The 22,467-nt window shown below is 38.5% G+C and overlaps 2 protein-coding genes and 2 pseudogenes across 3 annotated transcripts in view; 3 read left to right on the top strand and 1 right to left on the bottom strand.

Moving 5' to 3' along the window:
- The first annotated feature begins 8,201 nt into the window (after positions 1 to 8,201).
- LOC147518159 (protein trichome birefringence-like 9) lies at positions 8,202 to 10,241 on the top strand (annotated as a pseudogene).
- A 1,992-nt stretch (positions 10,242 to 12,233) lies between these two features.
- On the bottom strand, positions 12,234 to 12,968 carry LOC147518158 (large ribosomal subunit protein uL11 pseudogene; annotated as a pseudogene).
- A 4,587-nt stretch (positions 12,969 to 17,555) lies between these two features.
- LPA19 (photosystem II 11 kDa protein-like protein) lies at positions 17,556 to 20,333 on the top strand. Its single transcript, XM_086590088.1, has 4 exons — positions 17,556 to 17,660; positions 18,237 to 18,384; positions 18,902 to 19,323; positions 19,978 to 20,333. Exons 2-4 carry the CDS (start codon positions 18,297 to 18,299, stop codon positions 20,113 to 20,115), a joined length of 648 nt encoding a protein of 215 aa, XP_086446214.1. The 5' UTR covers positions 17,556 to 17,660; positions 18,237 to 18,296; the 3' UTR covers positions 20,116 to 20,333.
- Positions 20,334 to 21,129: 796 nt separating this feature from the next.
- Positions 21,130 to 22,467, top strand: part of XRN4 (exoribonuclease 4) — an 11,854-nt gene continuing 10,516 nt past the window's right edge. Inside the window, exons 1-5 of one of the 2 annotated variants that reach the window (XR_015211718.1) lie at positions 21,130 to 21,400; positions 21,606 to 21,708; positions 21,807 to 21,883; positions 21,964 to 22,155; positions 22,318 to 22,437. Coding sequence is in view for 1 of the 2 variants with exons in the window: in XM_086590087.1 (XP_086446213.1) it covers positions 21,194 to 21,400; positions 21,606 to 21,708; positions 21,807 to 21,883; positions 21,964 to 22,155; positions 22,318 to 22,437 (699 nt within the window). In the remaining variant the exon portion in view is untranslated. The remainder of the gene's footprint in view (positions 21,401 to 21,605; positions 21,709 to 21,806; positions 21,884 to 21,963; positions 22,156 to 22,317; positions 22,438 to 22,467) is intronic. The other variant, XM_086590087.1, reaches the window with a different exon arrangement.

The following is a 22,467-nucleotide window of genomic DNA, read 5'->3' as shown; positions in this document are numbered from 1 at the left end:
TTTGGGAACACCAAAACGAGAGAAAATGTTTTCTTTTACAAAATCTCACGACAGTCTTATGGTCATTCGAGCGACATGCGAGTGCCTCAATCCATTTGGACACATAGTCTACAGCGACTAAAATGTATAGAAAACCTTGAGAAATAGGGAAGGGTCCCAAAAAATCAATGCCCCAAACATCAAAAATTTCCACAATCAATATAGGATTTAGGGGCATCATATTTCGTTTGGTAATTCGACCTAAGTGTTGACAACGAATGCAAGCTACACAATGTTAGGTGTGCATCGCGAAAAGGGTAGGCCGATAAAAACCACATTGTAACACCTTGGCGCAGGTTTTCTTTCCACTTTGAAATGACCTCCATAAGATTGTTCATGGCAAAAGGATAATCGTCGGTGTGTTCCCGGTCGGGAATGCGGCGACGAATGAGTTGGTCGGAACAATACTTAAAGAGGTAGGGTTCATCGAAATAATATTTCTGAGTGGATAAGAACTTTTTATGATCGGGATGTGACCAAAAGGAGGGGACTTCCTCGGTAACTAGGTAGTTAACGATATCCGTACCATGGAGATGAGAAAATAGAGTACAAGTATTAGATGCAGGAAGGAGTCAGCGATACCCGGAATCACTATCGATGTCACCAACCGGTCTTGATAAATGGTCGGCTCACGACATTTTGAGTTCCTTTCTTGTCTTTGATTTCCGGGTGAATTCTTGTAAGAGAAGGATCAGTAACAATCGTTGTTTTCGTCCCTTTTTTAGCGAGTAAGTACCGAATTGCGGCATGGTCGATTATATACTATGGTCGATGTTCCAACTAGGTAGAGGTGAAACTTATCAAAGCATAGACAACAGCTAGGAACTCTTTCTCGGTTGTGGTATAATTACGTTGGCGTCGTTTAAGAGTTTTACTAAGCGTAATAAATGACAACGGGTTTGTCGTCGGCGTCGTTGGCCTAACCGCGGCACCAATAGCAAAGTCGCTAAGCGTCACACATCGATTCGAATGGTTGAGACCAATCGGGGGTTGAATAATAGGGCGGTAGTCGAGGCGGTTTTAGTGTATCAAAAGCTTGTTTGCAATTGAAATTGAAGTCGAATACTGCATCCTTAAGCGGGGAGATTGGTTAAGGGTCGAACAACTTTAGAGAAATCTGAATGAATCTCTGTAAAACCAGTGGCCTTAAAAAAGGCACGGATATCCCTATGCGTGGGAAGGGTAGCGAAGAAATTTTAACAATTTTAGCCTTATCAACCTCTATCCCGTCTTTTGAAACAATATGACCTAGAACAAGTCCTTTGGTAACCATGAAATGACACTTCTCCCAATTGAGTACCAGATTTTTCTCTTAACGCTGGCGTTAATACTTTAGAGAGGTTGGATAAACGATCGTCAAAGGAATTTCCGTAAATGGAAAAGTCGTCCATGAAGACTTCCATATAAGCGTTCCACCATATCACTAAAAATGTGAAGCATGCGGCGTTGGAAAGTGCACGGGGCATTACAAAGACCAAAAGGCATTCGATGCGTATGCAAAGGTTCCAAAGGGACACGTGAAAGTTGTCTTTTCTTGATCGGTAGGGATCGATGACAATTTGGAAGTATCGGAATAGCCATCAAGAAAACAGTAGTAGGCATGACCCGCTAAAGCGTTCTAGCATCGGTCAATGAATGGGAGAGGGAAGTGATCTTTACGGGTTCGGCATTAAGTTTCGCGATAGTCAATGCAAATTCTCCATTTCAAAGGAATGCGAGTGGAGATGCACTCACCATTTTCATTTTGCACAACTTGAATGCCGGACTTTTTGGGAACAAGCGTGGACGGGACTAACCAGATCACTATCGAGATAGGGTATATGATCCCGCATCAAGTAAGCGTAGAACTTCCTCTCTCACTACTTCTTTCATAGCGGGATTAAAAGGCGTTGTGGTTCTCGTGATGTCTTTGTGCCATCATCAAGATGTATACGATGCGTGCATATGCTAGGGTCTATTCCCTTGATATCATCTAAGGACCATCCGATAGCGGAGCGGTGTTCACGAATGACATGGATCAACCGTGTCTCTTCGTCTGCAGTTAAGTGAGCAGAAATTATTATAGGGTGACTACCATCGGGATCGAGATGTACGTACTTCAAATCAGGGGGTAGAGGTTTTAAATCCGGAGTTGGAGGATTGGGGATCAAGGATTTGTGAGGGATCATCTCTTCAATGGAAAAGAGCGAATCCGGTCCTTCTGAATTAGTTTGCACCGAAGCATTAGGGTCAAATAGTGGTGATGCGACTCTAATAATGCATGGACATCCCTTATGTACGAGTCATCGTCAAACTCCGGATTATCAAAAGAAAGAAATTGGTGTATCTCGTCTGGGGGAAAAGAGTTTATGAAATAATCATGTTCCAGACTATCAACCAAGTTAATCTCGCCCTCCATTATAGGATCGGGAAACTGTTTCATTAATTTGAACACGTTGAGTTAAATGAGAAAGGTTCCCGAAAGACAATGTCATTGAACCGTCCCGACAATTTATGAGAGCGTTGGCAGTTGCAAGGAAAGGACGTCCCAAGATGATAGGGATGGAGTCACAAGCTATTTCAGTATCTAGAATGACAAAATCAACTGGATAGTAAAAATCTTGGACCTTTACTATAACGTTCTCTACTATGCCTTTTGGGTATTTGATGGAGCGATCCGCGAGTTGCAGAGTCATATTGGTAGGTTTCAATTCATGAAGACCTAACTGCTTAAATAAGTAGTAGGGAAGTAGGTTAACACTGGCACCTAGGTCTAAAAGCGCAGTAGCGGTATATTTGTCGCCATGGCGTGCATGGTACGGTTAATTCGACACGGTCCTGTACTTTGCCACACCATTAGTAGTGGTAATCGAGGGAAACCGCTTTCGATGAGGAACGGCTTGTTGAGGTACATTAAATGCGTCGTTTGGTGGTGCACATGTCCTTCAAAAACTTGGCATGCTTGGGCAAATGCTTTTAGCGCATCTAGGAAAGGTAAGTTTATGGTCAAATTTTTGAAGGTTTCACGGATCTCATCAAAATGTTCGTCATGTTTGTTCTTTACCAAGCGGGCGGGGAGCGGAGCTTTTGGGCCGGGATCGCGTGTATAGGATCAATGGTATCTTTTCCTAGGGGCGTAGGTGTAGATTTTGATGGTACAACCGTCCGTTATAGGTTGCGAGGTATGAGTTGGAAGGGCGTTAGTCGTGGCTTCCGTCGATTCCTCGTCGGCATCGTATATTATTGTCGATGGTTCGGCCGAGCGAAGAGTGGTAATGGCATTTTACCTCCACGGCTTGGATTACTAGGTCCTGGTGCATTGTTGAGTTCAAAGGGTGTTTTGTAGGCTTAGGGTTTGGAACCGCTTGGCGGGGAACACGCCTTTTGACTTTTATCTGAGCTAACAGGTGAAGAGACCTGTTGGATAGAAGCTAGGATTTGATTCTGTTGATTCATGTATGTCGGGGAAAGTTTCGGCCGTTTTATCGGTGTGGATTATACCAAAGGAGCGGCAGGAACTAGTTCACGGTTATTATTTACGGGTTGATTTTGGTAGCCATATCCTTGGTTAGCGGGAACAAGGTTGCGGTTGTTTTGGTATCCCATATTTGCGTTGTTGGGAAAATTACTTTGCCCTTGCTGAAATTGTGGAGGATTTCCTTGACGATAGGAATTGTAATTCGCGGGTGGTCGTACAGGAACGTTGTTGCCACCTGGAGGAGCTTGTTGTTGGACAGGGGGTGCCCAAGCTAAATTCGGATGTTGTCGCCAAGGTGCGTTAGGGATGTTGAAAGCACAAGCCTCTTCAGAAGGTTGGGGAGGACACTCGTATACCAAAGGACAATAAGAATCGGCGTGTTCAGGACTTAAGCAAAGAGGGCATGGGGAAGCGTTGGCAGCCATGACCTGTTTGGGTTTTTGTTCATTTACTTGTACCGAAAGAGCATCGACCTTTTTGTTTAAGGTCTCGATTAGAGTTTTTAATTCCGGATCGGGTTTGACCTCGAACATAGACGTAACTTTGGTAGGAGTGTCTTTAGAAGATCTAGAAGAATCAGTGTTTCCCCAATGGGTGTGCCCGTGAGGCTGTTTCTCGAAAAGTGTATGCTTCGATGGCGCCCTTGTCCATGAAACAACCGCCGTTCATGATGTCTAATGTTTCCTTTTGATGGTCGAGAGACCATTAAAAATGAAACGGACTAATACTGGCGGTGTCGAGTTGATGAAGGGGGACATTCGAGAAGTAGATCGGTAAATCTGCTCCACGCTTCCGAAAAGGATTCCTGGGGTTGTTGGCGAAAGAATTGAATCTTTTGAAGCATTTCGTAGTTTTCTTTTGAGTATAGAACTTTATCATGAATGCTTGAACTAGTTTGGCCCATGTGTCAATGGATTGCGGCGCTTGTCCGGCGAGCCAAACTGAAGCTTTGTCAGCTAGGGTGAAGGGAAACAACCTAAGTAAGACTTGTTCGTTGGTAACAGTCGGATGGCGGAAAGTGGTGACTACTTGTTGCATCCGACGAAGATGATTGTACGGTTTTTCATGGTCCAACCCATGGTAAGCAGGTAACAAACCGAAAATGTTTGGCGGAATCTGAAAATCACCTACAATCGCGATCGAGTTTAATGCAGGAAGCGAGGTCCTTCTGTAAAGGGATATAGAAGTCGAAAGGGTTTCGATTTGTGAGATTTTCTTCACCATAATTAAAGGAGATAATGGAAGCGGAGATGTTTTGAGGTTGATTTACGGAGGAGGAGCTATGCCTAGGAGATAACATAAAACAGGTTGTTTCTTGTATTTTCGACGATGATATGTAAGTTCTAATTCCTTATGTTTACGGACCGTAGTCTCATACAAAATATGAATTTTATTTTAGTGTTCATAAGGAGCGAATAATGGTTTGGAGTTTTAGGAGGGGAGTTGAAACACGCCTTCACGAAACATTTGCTAACTTTCGGCGGGAAGCTAGGATAGCGTGTGAATATTCCAAAGACCCGGGTCTCCGAGAGAATTGAAGGAGGGAGGTTGTTCGTGCTAGCACGCGTTCCTTAATTAGGCAACCTCAATTTTTTTCAAGTTTCCTAGGCACTGATGGAATAGGATGATTTATGATGGTGTATTATGCGGGGTGTTATTAAGATGATTTAGATGAAAATTTTTAATTACTATAATTTTTTTAATTTTTAATTATTATTATTATTATTTTTTTATTTTTTTTTTATTTTTTTTTTATTTTGGTTTACGTAATTAGTGTATTATGGAGACGTGATTACGAAATATGCAATTAAAAACGATAAATGCCAAAATAGAAACTAACTAACATATACTAGTTTTCTGTGAAAAGTCTACCCATGCAAATCTATATTACCTATAATGCGCAACTATGTGTAAGTTATATCGTGAGCTAGGGGAATGTCAAGAACGAACTCATGCAATTGAATACGTGGTAATGCGTGAATTGATGTTACATACACATACAAAAATATTCTAAGCAGGTGGTTTGATGCTACGCGATATATCAAAATATATTGAATCATATTAATTGTGTTACGTGAATATGTGATGACGAACCACCTTTACATGCACAGAGTTCTCATGCCAACATACAAATATACGAGGTAAAACAGGTTATAGCAAGTAATATCCTCGACAAAGTTTGAGGAGTTTAAGAGTTTGAAACACGGCCCCGCGATTCCTCGATATCGATCGATCGACTCCCAAGCTTATGCTTACTAGAAAAACGGGACCAAAGAGCCCAAAAGAGTAATCGAAAAGGAAAGTGGCACAGACACGAAAACCCCGGAGTGTTGATACTCGAGGTTAGTTTTTGCTTACTAATTCGGTCTCGTCCGAGACTCTTTTGTCTGTTTAGTACTTCAAATTCCCGGAGTACTTAGGCTGTGCTAATGAAAATAAACAACTTGGCTCACGGTTATTTGTTAGTAGAAAAAATTACGGTAAAGAGTTAGTATTGTAAATGAAATGAAAATTAAAAAGATGATGAGGTAAAGGAGGGTTTTATGGATGTATTCCGGTTATTACGTTAAGCCCGAGTCGCCCGTGATGCGGTGGCGCCATTTGATAAAACGCTTTTTACACGCGTTTATTTGGTTTTCGCCATTACTTATTTCCTTAAGTCCGAGGTCCACAAATTCAAAGTCCGAGGTCCACAAAGTCAAGTCCAAAGTCAAAGTCCAACGTCCGTATAGTCGTGCGTTTTAGTCAAGTTACCTTACTCACGTGGGATTGGTAGGATAGGTTGAGTAAAGGGATCGCCCAAACCTTAGGGCTCGGATAGGTTCACTGTTGGAATTACAACTTAAAGTGAGTAGGATTTTAGGTTTCTTTTTAGTTGGTTTTAATTAAATTAACGGTAATGTAAATTACTACGGTGATTAAATATAGGTAAACAAAATGTAGAGAAACAGGGGAGAGTTAATCATGCTCATGCAAGAATCATTTTTCAACGGTTTTATTACTAAATCACTACATCTCTAGTTCGTCTCGTTTAGGAGACGGCGCCGAAAGTATTGATCCCTAGTGCATGCCCACATCTCTAGGTCGCATTTCACTAGCATAAGGAGTTTCGATAATACCTCATCTCTGGTATATTATTTCCGCTCGCACAAGTTCACATTTGGGCCGAATTGGAGAGTATATCGACACTGCAGAGAGTCGAGACATTTTTTCGTCGCTAGCGAATCCCGGAGCATCGATCTAACTTTGTACGCGATCTCGATCATTTTGGGACCGGATGTTAATTCTATGCCTAATTCCTAAGTAGTGATTCTAGAATATTAACGAGTCAATCCGGATTTTTACACGAGCAGCATAACCCTCCCCGGGGGATTAGCTCATCATCATAGAAGGAATAATAAAACTTGCTGTATACATTAAGTAAATAAATGCGGGACGAAATTAACAAGAAAAGAAATGACATGTTATTAAGGGTAAAATAACTAGCGTATTAATTTCTTTGAAATAAAAATGACGTAATGTAAGTAAATCTTGAAAGAAACTAAATTGCCGGAAGCTAAAGCATGAAAATCTTTGAAGACTTCTAATGAAGGCGAAGCCTTCATATATATAAGCAATACAAGAGTGACCCGTGAATATTTAAGGTTTTGTTCTTTTGCTAATTGAATGGTTGAAACCAAACTTTGTTTTCAACGGTTTTAAGTTTTTGTCCTTTTGCCATTTTAATGTTTTGTTTTTAGCTTATGTTAATTCAAACCACCGGTTTGAATTGATCGATATCTTCTTTCTTGACAGATGGTATCAATTTGAAACCATCAATTGCCACCGCCTATCCGACTCATCATGCCTTCGGGCGCAGAGTGTGTCCACTTAGTGTGTAGTGTGCGTAAATTGGCAATTTTTACTACTTTTGTCCTTGCGCAGAGTACGTCGCCCGGGTCGCCATAGCAGCTTCACTAGCCAACGTCGGCACCTAGATTTACCCGATTTGAGCTTCGGAAGTTTCCTGCCTCTTTATATGTGGGCCCTTCCTGCACTGGTTCTGTTCTTTTGGAAACTTCGGCTCTAGTCAGGCTTTTGTTGGGCTTTACGGAGATTGAGCGGGAATTCCAAATATTCCCGTATTCTTGTACTTGGCAGCTTCACTAGCCAACGTCGGCACCTAGATTTATCCGATTTGAGCTTCGGAAGTTCCGTGCTTCTTCATATGTGGGCCCGTCCCGCACTGGTTCTGTTCTTTTGGAAACTTCGGCTTCACGGGGTCGAGTGGGAAACTCCAAATATTCCCGCATTCCTGTACTTTGATGCACGTTTTGTCACTATATTCATTTAAATTGCGGAAACCTGCAAAAGTACGAAAATATAATTATTACATGATTATTAAACACATAATCGACCAAAATGCTATGTCTCTCGGGGTTTAATATTACAGTTTTGGGTGCTTATCACATTCCAAATGCAAAGTGATTTTGTTAGGCGAGGGAGTGAAAATGCAACTCACCTAATCGCATTGTGACCATGTTAGGTGACTTCGTGGTGACAGTATTAAGCGACTGCTCCCCTAACATACCAAACAGAATGGGGATTTCAATCGCGTCCGATTTAGTTTTTTTTCACAAATTAAACAAGCACGGTGCAATTTACAAACCGGGATCTCACATACCATCCGTGTTAGAAGTCACCTAACACATTGGAATGATTTAACATGGGTAAGCGAGTGATTTTTGCAATTGGCTGGGTTTGGGTGAGTTTCTCCATCCGGGCTGATCTCAGAGGTTACAATCATTCGGTATGCTCGAAGAGTCTGAGTGCAACTCTTTGTGGAAGATGAAATTTCATGTAGCAGATGAGCACTTGAGCTGGAAAGACCTATGGATCTGCAGATTAGGCCATTTCATATATTCTGTTTTGTGGCAACTGGCAAGTTTAAACTTGGCTGCCTTCTGTGGTAAACGATGGCCTCTAAATTAAGAGTAAAAAACAAATACAAAGGCATTTCCCCCCAAGAATAGCGCAAGTCGACATCTTCATTATATCATGGTCTTATAATTCAACGCAACAAAACCATATCCATAAGCACCAATATCCGTCAGCTTATGCACCATTTGGAGCCTTTAACATTTACGATGCCAGTTCAATGTGAAATGCATGCGCAATTACTCTTCACCTCAATATTGATGCGATTTATCTGTCCTAAATACAGGTTTAACGCAGGCGACGTTCTAGATAGCGGCGAGAAACAAGCGTGATACTTTTTCTTCGGTGATTCAATAGGGGGTAGAAACCAATGGGAATCTCTAGTATGCCGCTTGCACAAGGAGTCTCCAACCAATCAACCATATATAACCCCATAACCAAACACAACGACTATCTATCAGTTGAATACAATAGGGTTTCCTTTCCTGTTGTGAATACAATAAGGTTTCCTACAACCTCACAGTTGAATTCAATAGGGTTTCCTTTCCTGTTGAACGCGTCTGCCACCCCACCCCCACCCCCAAAAAGAAATTCCTCTCACCGTATCCGCCGCACCATTCAACGCTAGTGGATGTGCTGATGTTCTAGTTTTCAATGCTGGACACTGGTGGAACAAAGAAAAAACTGTAAAGATGTATGAACTTCAACTTATCCTATGTCACTTGTTTCTGCTGCTCACGGAAGGGCAGAGCACATAGACATTGCGCTCATAGAATTAGAAGGACTGATGCACGGACTGAAGCTGGCAACAAGACAATATAAACCGAGTCCAAGCCCAAACAGATTTAAGCAATGTGGTGTCATTTATGAAGGCTCAAGCACGATATCCATAGCAAGCTAAGAAGATAATGGAAGATATACAGCAATATGTTGGACAGCTAGATGGGTTTAATATAGTACATGTATATAGAGAGACTAATAGGTTGGCAGATGCTTTGGCTGCTAACATACCTACTCTTTGTTTCATCGAGATTGTACCTAGTTCATTTTCTGAAGATATCAAGAAAATTGTATATGACGATGCAATAGTCAAAGAATATGCAAGAATGTAATCAGCTCATTTTATTTATGAAAAGGGGTAAGGGACCTCTCTAAAAACCCTGCTTGTCTACCCAAAAAAAAAAAAAAAAAAAAAAGTCACTTGTTGAGCATGGCAAAGGTACTTACCAATTATACTTCTTTTCTGGGGTGGGTTGCTATTTTGTGAAAGGAGAATTTCTCAATACCACAATGAATGTGATGGATGCATTTAAAAGGTCTCTAGAAACATAGAGAACGTCGGTAATTCAAAATCTAGTTCCTGTGAAGAGCTACATCTTTTTTCGGAGCTACTCCCCAGTTCATTTCAGGCAAGTTGCTACAAAATTGCATGTATTCTATCATTACGCAGGGATGCTATGACTCATAGGACCACTGCTAAAATGTGCCGGAATGGAACATAGAGTGAAGTGGGTACGTGCGATTCATTTACATCACCTGAAACTAATTACCCCAACCTGGACACCGAGCCATGGAACAACCTAATTATTCACGAAATGATTAAATGAATGAAGGACTCATTTAGTAATGCCCACTTTTTAAACATCTCATACTTAACAGAATTTAGGAAAGATGGTCATCCTTCAAACTATAGAGAGCCAGGCATAACAGTATTATCTATAGAAGATCAGAGCCACGGTGTCTTCCCCGAGTACCGGACACATGGGATGAGCTTCTATATGCCCATTTGTTATCAAGGGAGTACAGAACAAGAAAAGCAAAAAAGTAAACATGGGTATAAAGATTGAAGGAGTAAAGGACTACTATATCCTCAATTGGTGTCAAAGCTAAGCTACTTTTAAGGAAATTTCTCAGAGAAATACTTTGATCCATCTTGTCACTTGCAAACTTCCTTGAGATATCTTATCTCTCTGACCCATGTGTCAAGGTATCCACGCAAACAATCTGAGCGAATAGAAACTGGACAAATGCTTGAAAGGGTCAATTTACAAAAAATGAAAAAGCTCAAAAAACCATGCACATTGCACATAAGTTGAACTAACAAACTCTAATTGAGGCTAAACTGTAATTAGGGTTTTCCTAGTGCAAGAATCTCAAAGCACTACAGGGTCTGATGAGGGTTCAGCTATACACAGCCTTATCTCACTATGCAGAAGATAATCTCAGACTTCCAAAGAACTTATCCAGTGTGAAGACTGAAGATATTGTAAGAAGCTGCTAAATCAAGTGAGACTAAGGGCAAAAAGTACAGTGTGGGAATTTTAAAGTAAGTAGCCATGTCGATACTCAAGACATACATCTACCCATACAATCGTAACATATATTTTACAGATTGTCCTAGATCAGGAGAAAGCCAACATCAATTTGTTCAGTCTATAGACATGCATCTCAGCTCCCCTTCTTTCCAAGACTACTTAAGGCTCTCTTGTATTGTGGTCACCGCATAGCATCTCTTGTACTGCAAACTTATGATGCTTCTTCATTTAGATTTTAGTAAGTTGCTATAAGCCTATTTATCTATCCTACTTGAGTTGGTAATGCACCTCAAAGTAATCTCTGAAAACATTGTCCCCACAAAGTGGGGAATATGATAGAGAGAGAGACAGTAATAGAGAAAAAGAGATAGACGACTTAAGTTTTCGTCTTCATGATCAGCAAACGATATGTGAATAGATGTTTTTAGCTGGTGGAACCACATCATGCATCATTGAAGTGAAATTTTTAGTGCAACAGACTTTCCAAAAATCTTTAAAAAAGAAAAAGAAAAAGAAAAAGATTGCCACGTGCAACCGAGTCATACATAATTAAAGACTATTTAGTTTACCTTGCATCAGTCTAAGATTTCTGTTTGTATATGTGAGTTGTAGAATGCATGATATCAGAATAGCATGACAGCCTTCCCCGATCACGTAGAAGACCAAAAAGTAAAGGCGCCCTCGAAAATAAAGATAAACTCGAAGGTCATAGCCATAAGCTCGATTAAAATGCAAAGAACTCTGGGCATCTTGCTAGAAACACTTGACATCAGCCTGAAGTGAAACTCAGATTATATTGAGACCCCACTCTAAATTTCTAAAACATGTTATTTTACTTTTGTTTTGATGCCTTTCTCATCTCTTCCTGTAAGCATCTTCTCCCTCTAGCCTCAATATGATTAAGTACTTCCATCACACTCTTCACCATTACCAAATATCTATATTGTAGTGCAATTCACTTGAGACAAAATGCTTTGCTCACTCAACAAAGTAATGTCAACAAAAAGTGCTAAATTCCTACACTCTTGCAGACTGTCAACATTACAACATAGCTCTACTATTCTCCCTACCCGAAATGTTTAGAGGCAACAAAATGTTCACTATTATTATTTTTGGATCGGTAACAAAATGTTCATTATGTAATTCATATGCATCTTGTTGTGTCTTTAATCAGTCAATTTAGTTCTAGTAGGTCTAGTGAATCAATTACTTTCGTTTACACCAAACTACATCTTCACAGTTCCTACGAAATTCACTTAAAAGGAGATACACAGAACTCCATATTATGCTGCCGCTAAGTATCAGCTAATTTTTCATTAAACACAGGCAACACAGTTTCACTCATTTGGCAATACTTTCTACACATTTTCCAACACAAGCCCTAGTGAAAGATGTGTAAAAACTACTCACGCGCTTTAAATCCTAACAGAAAACAATACCATTCATTTCATAAACATTCAAAACCTAATAAAATAATATAGCAATCATATTCAAAACACACAATGTGTTCATAACATAGCAAAATTACGATAATAGGAATGCAAAATACCATAACCAAAATCCCTACCATAAAACAATACAACCATTTCTCCAAAAGTCATTTTTCCCCAATTAAAAACACTAAAATAACCAAAATAAAAATATCCTTAAACAAAAACTCAACCAAACCAGAATATTCCGAAACAAATCGAAACCTTTGAATATCAATCTTGGGGAATCTCCACATCACCATCGGTAATCTCCTGCTGCAAATCTTTAGGATCTTTCCCATCAACAGTACACCCAACAGAAACACAAGTACCCAAAATCTCCTTAACAGGTTCCACCAATTCCTTAGCCATACTTCTAGGCTTCATAATCTTAGCAATCTCAATAACATCATCAATAGAAATGTTACCAGTATGTTTAATATTCTTGGTCTTTTTCCTATCACGTTCAGGTTCTTTCAAAGCTTTAATAACTAAAGCAGCCGAGGGGACAACTGAAACTTTGGCTTGACGGTTTTGAGCGATGAAAGCTTCATCAGAACCCTTAGACCTTTCGGTCTCGGTTTGTTTCTTTAGCTATGTCTTCACCGATCTTTTTTGGTGAGAGACCTAAAGGGACCTATTTTGGGTGCCAAAGGAACCTCTTTGCAGACCTACTTCACCACTGCGGACTTCGGACGTAAACGTCCACTACTTGTGATGGATCGAACTTGGGCGGCATTGTTTTCGGATTTAGGTTTTGAGTTGGGGGCGACGAAGGAAAGAGAGTTTTGTTTATATACAAAACTTGTTGGACTAGGTAGGGTTTTAAGTGTTTGGGCCCAAGTGTGTTATGTTTCAGAGCCCAGAAGCTATTTTTCAATGTATAAAACTGTCTTTGCGGCGCTATATATACCACATTGCATGCTATATCGGACAGACAAATAAGGTGGCGGACTAGCTAGCTACTAATTACAAGTACGTTGATTTACCTCTTGATCAATGGTAAGTAGGTAATTACAAGTACTTATAGAAATGTGGGTTACTTTACATACTTCAACACTCCCTTTCAAACTGTAATTACGCAAACTATGCAAATTACAGATTATATTGCAAAATAAACGATAAGAATACTGCTCCTCCTTTGGCATAGAACTGTCTTTAGTTGAAGAACTCAAACAACAGTTGAGACGTTCTAGAAAGTGAAACTGTCGGTGTAGGCAATGGCCTAACCTGAATACTGAAGGTGTACCATAGTCATAAACTAAAACCATAACACTGATTTGATGCATGCTACTTCACTGCTGCTCACTCCATTCACTGTTATGGCTGTCATAATAAATTGCAAATAATAACAGTGATTTGATATGCGCTTCTTGGCTGCTACTATCAATATCACTGTGGAAGTCAACAAAATACTGTTATGGGTACTCCTAAATATTGAAAACCACGAGTGCAGTTTTGGCTTGACTGCTACCTGAATACTAAAAAGTGCAGTTTATGCTTGACTGCTACCTAAAACATACTAAAACATAGGTGCAGTTTAGGCGTGACTGCTACCTGAAACATTCGTGTAGTTTAGGCTTGACTGCTACCTAAATACTGAAGAGTGCAGTTTAGGCTTAACTGCTACCTGAAACATATGGAAGACTGCAGTTTAGGCATGACTGCTACCTGAAATATACGTGCAGTTTAGGCTTGACTGCTACCTGAAACATATGTGCAGTTTAGGCTTGACTACTATTTGAATACTGATGACTGCAATTTAGGCATAACTGCTACATGGATACTGAAGACTGCATAGTGGGGATGTCATATTGTTGAGATGCAAAGGGGGCAAAAGCCCTTGGATATGCCTATATGAGGGGCGCATGCCCTCATGAAGTGAGTTCGCCAAGGCATGATGGAATATAGAGACATGAGTACTCTTCTTCATACATCTCCATATTCTCCTTACCTCATATACTACTGAATGTTTTCATATCTTCCTATTCCCCCTCAAGTTGGAATATACAAGTCTGAGTTAGAACATACAAAGACTTGTCTATTCCAACTTGAACTTGAAACAGATAAAACTAAATACCAACCCAATAAATAAACTAATCATCCCAAAAGTTATACAACCAACCAACACCCAACGAATACTCTGTTTATCAATACCAACTGAGGAAGCTAGAAACTCAAACATTCATAACGGCATACAAACAATACCACCCCTCCAATCATGCTAGGAGACAAAAAAAAAATTAAAGCGCTTGAGGAAGGAGGGCGGGTGCCCCTCACAGAAGCACTGCAAGAGAGCGGATGCCCCTTGCATGATGCCCATACGGCTCCAGAGAAATCCAATAAAAACAAAACAGAGAATCTTTTCGAACTTTTCATCAAACAATCCAACTACTGATTTCAAGCACATAACAACAACTAACAATTTCTTTAAAGATGTAGAACTTACAAAGATGTGATGGCAATCTCCTTGCCGTCGAAATCAATATTGTGAACCAATACTTTCAATCAAGAAACCCAACGATTGCAATAAAGTGTCTGAAACGTGCAAGTTGTCGAGAAAACTAAGATGAAACAGAAGTCTCCAATCAAGATACCAAAGTGGATAACTTCTAAAACAATACGAAACCATCAACTGTGAGATACAGAGACAAACAACCTAGAGTGCGTGCGCTCTTAGAAGAAGGCTTAAACCGAGCGCGTGCGCGTCTTCCACTATAAATTGCGAAATATAAAGCCCAAAGCGCGTGCGCGCCTATCGAAAGGCTAAACCGAGCACGTGTGCGCCTCATCTAATACTAACTTCAGAGACTACGAGATACATAGATTGCAGAAGAAGGAAACTGCGGAAGTGAAACAATACTAATAAACCAATACTAAGAAACTTCGTATCTCTATCCTAGCATTCTTCAAACAAACTTTAAACACCAGCGGAATTTTATTGTGAGAAAGATTAAAACTTGAATTGAATACTATATTGAAAAACTTAAAAATATATATATATATTTTTTGTATACTTATTTTGGGGGTTATCTCTCCTAGCATACCACTAAACTTAGATTTGAACTTGATGCTTTGATACCATGTTAGTGGTGATGCTAGGAGAGTTTAAATATATTTGTAATGGTGAAACTAATAAGGAAAAGAATATAGAATAATGGAGGCTTAGAAAATAATAGGGTTATAGAGTTGTTAATACTCTACCCATAGTTTCATCTATTTATACTTGACTTATTTGGGTGTCAAACTACTCAAAACATAAACTCCTAAATACGTATCCACACTTATAGAAACGTGGGATACTTTACATACTTCAACAAAATCCTTCAGAACTTGCTGAAAAAGATTTCATCCCTAAGATTTACTGAATAATCATATCCATTCCCTTTGCTCATTTGACCTTTAGGCCTTTGCTCCCAAACAAAGATTGTGGTGGAAAATAGTTGATTAATTTTAATTTCCACCCAACTACCAGAAAAAATACTCACTAAGACAGCCAAATGCACTAAAAAAAAAATTGCAAGTGCCAACTAGCAAAGTCGATAAAATCTTTTGATGATAATACCAGAAGCCTAGGGCTCGAACCCCGCCAGCATCAAAGAGTTACTGATCTCATTTAAAACAGACTTAATAATAAAAAAAAAAATGCACTCACAAAAAGAGATCCAATCTCACCTTAATGGCCTGATAACATCCACCAAAGGCAAGGACGTGCAAAACTACTTTCTCATAAGGACTTTACTAGGAGAAATTACATAAGTAATAGTAGACCGTGGATTTTTTTTTATGGAAAAGTTGGGTGTGCCAATCTCACCCTAATGGCCTGATAACATCCACCATAGGCAAGCACGTGCAAAACTACTTTCTCATAAGGACTTTACTAGGAGAAATTACATAAGTAACAGTGGGCCGTGGCCATTATGTTTTGCTCGACAAGAGTAGCAAGTTGTTATTTCCCTCAAAGCTGCTGGCATTGGGAATGCTCTTAGAGAGCATCATATCGTTTTTTTTTTTTTTGCCCTTTTAACAAGAGAGTCAAATTTGACGCAAAACACAAAAATCATTCTAATGGTTGTTTCCTACTTTGAAGTGCTAAAGAGATACGGACGACATACTTTATTAGTTGCCATTAGTTGCCATTAGTTGCCATTAGTTGCCATTAGTTGCAAGTATTAAGTTGAAATTGTTTTGGGCAGCAGACGGCACACTTGCTGTCATCCATTGAAATTTAACACACAGACGGCAAAAAATTGTGTCGTCCGTCTCCCAAAACTTATTATGGCAACTGCTAGACAAGGCCACAAATTATGTTAGATTTATCACACCAGCCAAATTTAAGAGCCTTCTAGCAACCCAATTGGAATGACTTTTTGATATTTGGGGTGTTATATGGCTTTCCATTGGACTTGCTCCAAGTAACTCATCAGTCAGTAGTGCTTTCCATTTCTCTATAAATCTCCCATTAAATCTCATCAGCAAAGAAAAGAAGCTACCACAAGGCCATTATAAAAGAAAAGTCAAAATGTGAAAAGCATAAAAAAGCCAGTCTTCAAGTATGTTCCATTTTACCTTCTAGTGGGAATATAAAATAAGGCAGAGGGAAAGGGTTGGGGTTCAGAATCAGGCATCTTTTTTTTTATCAGTAACTAATACGATGTCTTCTTCATAAAAAACATGAACACGTAAAACAGTTTATAAGAAAAGGAATTTCAACACTCAAGTCTCAACATCTAAAAGATTTAAATCAGATTTGTTTGTCTTGACAAACTCTCCATGTATACAAGACCTAAATCAGATTGTCAGACGTCCAAATCAAACAACACTTCTTCAAGTTCATGGGTCAAAATGCGCAAAATCCTATAAAGAAGTCTATAAAGTGTTATTTATTCATTTTTCATATATACATACACATTTACACTATTATATATAATTAATTAAATAAAACCACCTAAGGGCATCTCCAATGGGGGGTGTAAAATTACACCTCCACCTAGGCTCCACATAGGTGCCATTAGGATTTTACAACTCTAATTGCATACTATTATATAGTTTATAAATATCCACACTCTATACTCTCTATACTCTCCAATGGAGAAGAATAAAAAAAATTAGATTTTAAACTCTGACGTCACTTAAGTTACAAAAAAAAATTCAACTTAAGTTACAAAATAATTGACGGACGGCAGAAACTATGCCGTCCATATCATTTAGCACTTCAAAACAGAAAACGCGATTGGATTGGTTTTTTGATTTTGGAATGCCAAATTTGGTTGGGCAAGCTAAAAAGCGTATATAACACTTTTTAGCAGCACAATTTAGCAGCCATCCATCGGACTTGCTCTTTTACAGGCCCAACACAAAAACATAAAAAGACCAAAAGGACAGTCTATCATAAAGGTCCAATTGGGCAGGCTAAAATAGATCGTGGTGTTCTTCTTCGCTCCCTCCCATCTCTCGGCTCAGGTAATTTTTTTTTCTTCTTTCTTAATCTTCCATTTCTTCTTCTTCTTCTTCTTCTGTACAGGGAAAAAAAAAACAAATCAATTGTAAATAAATTATCAACACTATCACTCCAAAAATATATTACATGCTATTGCTTAAAATTTGGACGGAATAGACTTAAGTTAGGTAGTAAATTTACATATATCAAGTAGCAAACTATATATATATATATATATATATATATATATATATATATATATATATATATATATATATATATATATATATAAGTAATTAAATAAAACCGCTCACGGCCTACCGATTTTTAGAACATTGTGACCTGATTTCCATCGATTGGTGAACTATACTTGAAATAAGTACATGTAAACGGTACCGATTGTTCCCTCTATGGGTTTTGAATTATGTTATGTGTAAGAAGATAGAATACTTTATATTGTCGTACACACCCACCCATCCTATATATTTAGTTTGCATCCTGTACTTTGTTTAGAGATTACATTAAACTATTACTCTGTCTTTTTGAACTGTATATACAAATGTAAAACACAATTGCCACTATTCTTCTTTTATCTTCAGGGTATACACTAACGGTTGAAATGTACTGATACAAAGCTAATTTGCTCAACTCGATTGCGAATGATGACTGCTTCTTGGCTGACAGTTGATAAATGCATTCGTTCCTTTTCCAATTTTACTGAGGAAACGTTGAAACCTCCTCCCAAAGGTAAGTTCCTTATTGCCTTTTACTCGTATAGTTTTAATAATCTGATAGATTGGGGCAACGGCCTCATTCTGGATGTATAGTTTATGGTATAGTTTTATTTCCCAAAGCTTGCGAGTTTCTTCTCAAAGCTTGCTTTGTCTCTGGAGATGCTTTTACTTCAAAGCTTGAGAAAAGGTCATTTTATTGCTTCAATTTCTCATATTGTTCCCGCACAGTTTTTTCCACATGCCAATTTTTTATTCTCATGTCTGTTCTTCACATACATTTATCATGGATGTCCTGCAAGGTGTATGTATGATGTATCACCACACTAATTAGGTATCGTTGCTATTTAGATATTCCTTTTCAAGGTTCATACATATAGTTCAGTTAGTTGTCATGCTTATACTTACCACATAGGTGTTAGTTCCATCTTAGTATTGCACATAACCAGCTACGGAAAAAGGGGTAGAAAATATTGTTTTTGTGTGTTTTTACTTCTTTCTTGACCGTTATCCTATCTGCTGCAACAGAACAGATAAACTGCAATCAGGGAATGGTTTGGTATTACCTGCTCAAGAAAATTCATTTCGCAGGAGGCGTGTCTTTTTGTGTAGTGGAGCTACGTTAATTGCAAGCTTTTCCGCTCATTGTGGATTGATACCATTAGCGGCAAGGGCGGAAGAGAATGCTTTGAAAGACCAAGAGGCTGATGATGACGACAAAGGCCTAGTTGGAGCCATTACATCCTTGTTTGACCCAAATGAAAAAACAAAATCAGGAAAGGTGTTGCCAAAGAACTACTTGAAGACTGCAAGAGAGGTCGTGAATGCATTACGTGAATCTTTGAAAGAAGATCCCAGGGATAATGCCAAATTTAGAAGAACTGCAGATGCAGCAAAGGAAGCGATACGAGAGTATTTAAATGATTGGAGGGGCCAAAAGCAGGTTGAGACTGAGGTATGTGCTCTCTTTGATTGGTTCTATATATGAGCTTGGACCTGAATTATGGATTCGATATAATATTCTCAATTGTTACTTTGCTCCTTTTATGTTAAAATAAACTCTGAACTTTTTGAGTGGACTATACTAGACTAGGTTCACACTAAGTCTAACATATTTAAAGTTCTCAGTTTGAGGTTTAAATTTCTATTTCCAAGTTGGAGCTTCAGGTAATATTTTGCTTGAATGTGTGTGAGATTTTGCATATTTTACGTCTTTTGGCGCCTTACACAATTGATTTATGCACCAAATGTATGGTTCTCCACGAATCCTCTGTCGCCTATAGTGGATGTTAAGTATGTGAATTTATCATTGAATCTACCTATTGTTTGTTTGTTGGACAACTACTGCTAAACTGATGCTTTATTGAGTAGACAAACATAGAGATGAAGCTGGAGAAAAAGATTGCCATCTTATTATATAGCCAACTTGGACCATCTTTTACCCCATCTGACAAAGTGACACCTGCAATCTTTGTACGATCACATACCGTGTGAAATTTCAAATCAGACCTTATATATAGGTCGTGCTAACTTATTGCCGTGCTTATTTTGTATATTTTATGTTTGAGAGAATGCTAGCTTATCTTTCTTGGTGGTTGATTTCTTTCAGGAATCATATGTAGCACTTGTTAAGGCAATCAGATCACTTGCTAGCTTCTACTCAAAGTCAGGCCCTTCTGCCCCGCTCCCTGAGGAGGTGAAGGCCGATATTTTGGATGATTTGCAGACAGCAGAAGCATATCTGTAGCATATTTATTTATTGGCCAAAGCTCCCTTTGTATTCTAATATTCTGAGTTCTACTAGTGCCTCTCCATTAACATCACACCTCTTTGTTTTTCAAATGCTTACTTCAGAGGTCGGATGGGTTCCAGATTTTGTATTCCTCGAGTTCTTAAAGAAATCAGAATATCAATTGTATTTTTTTTTTATAGTTACAGTGATAGTTGAAGTATTCTTATATATTATTCTAACCCCGTGTACAACATAGTGGATGCTCTCATGCAGCCCTGAGTGGGATCTTCTTAAAAGAATAATCTAATCTGATTCTTAGGCCAGCAGCTTAGATCTTCATCATGCAACTGAATATATAGCTGAAGCTCATAATCATACATAAATGTTACTGCAAGGCCTCAAGTTTTCATGCACTATTGCTAGGCAAGTGAATACAGAAGAGCATCGAAATTCATTCGTTACATAGAAATCTTTTTTTAACAAGTAAACCCGGGAACCTTAAATGACAATAATCGACCCCATTGATTGAAGCAAGGACCAAATTATCGATATCGGTGAATATATTGGTGTACTTAAAAACTGATATATATCGGATATATATATATATTTTTTGTGACTAGTCCAAATTATTTAAAATATTGGATATATCAAAAATATAATATGGAAAATATATTAGAAATATTAGATTTATATTAAAAAATGGTCAAAAAGTCAAATGATATATATCGTAAATATCGGCGACATAAAATTTTTATATCGGAAAAAAAAATTTAATATTCGGTGGATATATATCGAAAATATCGATATTGGTGTACCAAAAAAACAAAATATATCGGCGATATATTGGATATATCGGCAATATTTTGTTCCTTACAGATCTTCGAGATATAAGCAAAATAACTCCGCATCAATGGTTCACATAAAAAACTTTGGTACCCATTCCTCGAGATAAAAAACAAACTATGACCAGATAAACGGTTCACATAAAAAAAACGGATAGACCCTTAAACATTGGGCCCCACCATCACACAAACCAGAAAAATTAAAATCAAACAAAATTGTAGATCTTAGAAAAAAAAAAAGAGAAGAAAAAATGGGAGTTCCAGCTTTTTATAGATGGTTAGCAGATAGATACCCATTATCAATCTCAGATGTAATTGAAGAAGAAGCACTGATTGGTCCAAATGGTGTTGTTTATCCAATTGATGTTTCAAAACCTAATCCAAATAATATGGAATTTGATAATCTTTATTTGGATATGAATGGTATTATTCATCCTTGTTTTCATCCTGATGGCAAGGTATAATAACTAACTCTCTCTCTCTTCAAGAGGCTGTTATCTCCCTTCAATAGGCACATCTTAAATTGAAACTTGATCTCCATTTCAAGGATGCTGCATTACTTGTTCTTTGAAATTCAGTATAAGTTTCATGGCTTTAGATCGCTACAATGTATCAGAACCTCTTGGTGACCCAATAATTAGAATGTATTCTATATATGTGCAGCCCCCACCCACTACCTATGATGACGTATTCAAATCGATGTTTGATTACATCGATCATCTCTTCACAATGGTTCGTCCGAGGAAGCTTCTTTATATGGCAATTGGTGAGCTCCGTATCACTTTTGGTTGCAAAATGGTAAATGTCCTTTTATTTGTTATAGAATTTGCACGAATATGTAATTCATTAATGATGATGTCACAGATGGGGTTGCACCGAGGGCTAAAATGAATCAGCAACGGACTAGGCGTTTTAGAGCAGCAAAAGATTCTGCTGAGGCGGTAAGCTTACTTGTCATCTATTATTATCTTAAGGTGTCTTGTATGATGGTATTAACAAAGTTGTAATGCTTTATCTGCAGCAAGCTGAAGAAGAAAGATTGAGGAAGGAGTTTGAAGAAGAAGAGAAAAGTCTGTACCCCAAAGAGAAGCCTGAGACATCTGACTCAAATGTCATTACTCCTGGCACACCATTTATGGCAGTATTGTCTGTTGCTCTTCAGTATTATATTCACTCTAGGCTGAACCACAATCTTGGTTGGCGTTTCACTAAGGTTCGAATAAGCTTTTCTTAAAACGATATTGTTTTCATTGGAGTGAACAGTTCCTTGTCGGCATCGTAATCCTTCTTTCCCAAACATGTTGGGTTTCAGGATACTTCATCTGTCTAAATTTATTCGTGGTCTCATGGGGCTGCATTGGGTGGTTATTTGAAGGTTATTCTTTCCGATTCAAACGTTCCTGGTGAGGGTGAACACAAGATCATGTCATATATCCGCTTGCAAAGAAATCTTCCTGGTTTTAATCCGAATACAAGGCACTGTTTATATGGTTTGGTGAGTGCACATCAGATACATCCTTTTCTT

The sequence above is a fragment of the Coptis chinensis genome, chromosome 2 (assembly GCF_015680905.1).
Source record: "Coptis chinensis isolate HL-2020 chromosome 2, ASM1568090v1, whole genome shotgun sequence".
Classification (NCBI taxonomy): Eukaryota; Viridiplantae; Streptophyta; class Magnoliopsida; order Ranunculales; family Ranunculaceae; genus Coptis; species Coptis chinensis.
This window is presented reverse-complemented; position numbering and strand designations above follow the sequence as displayed.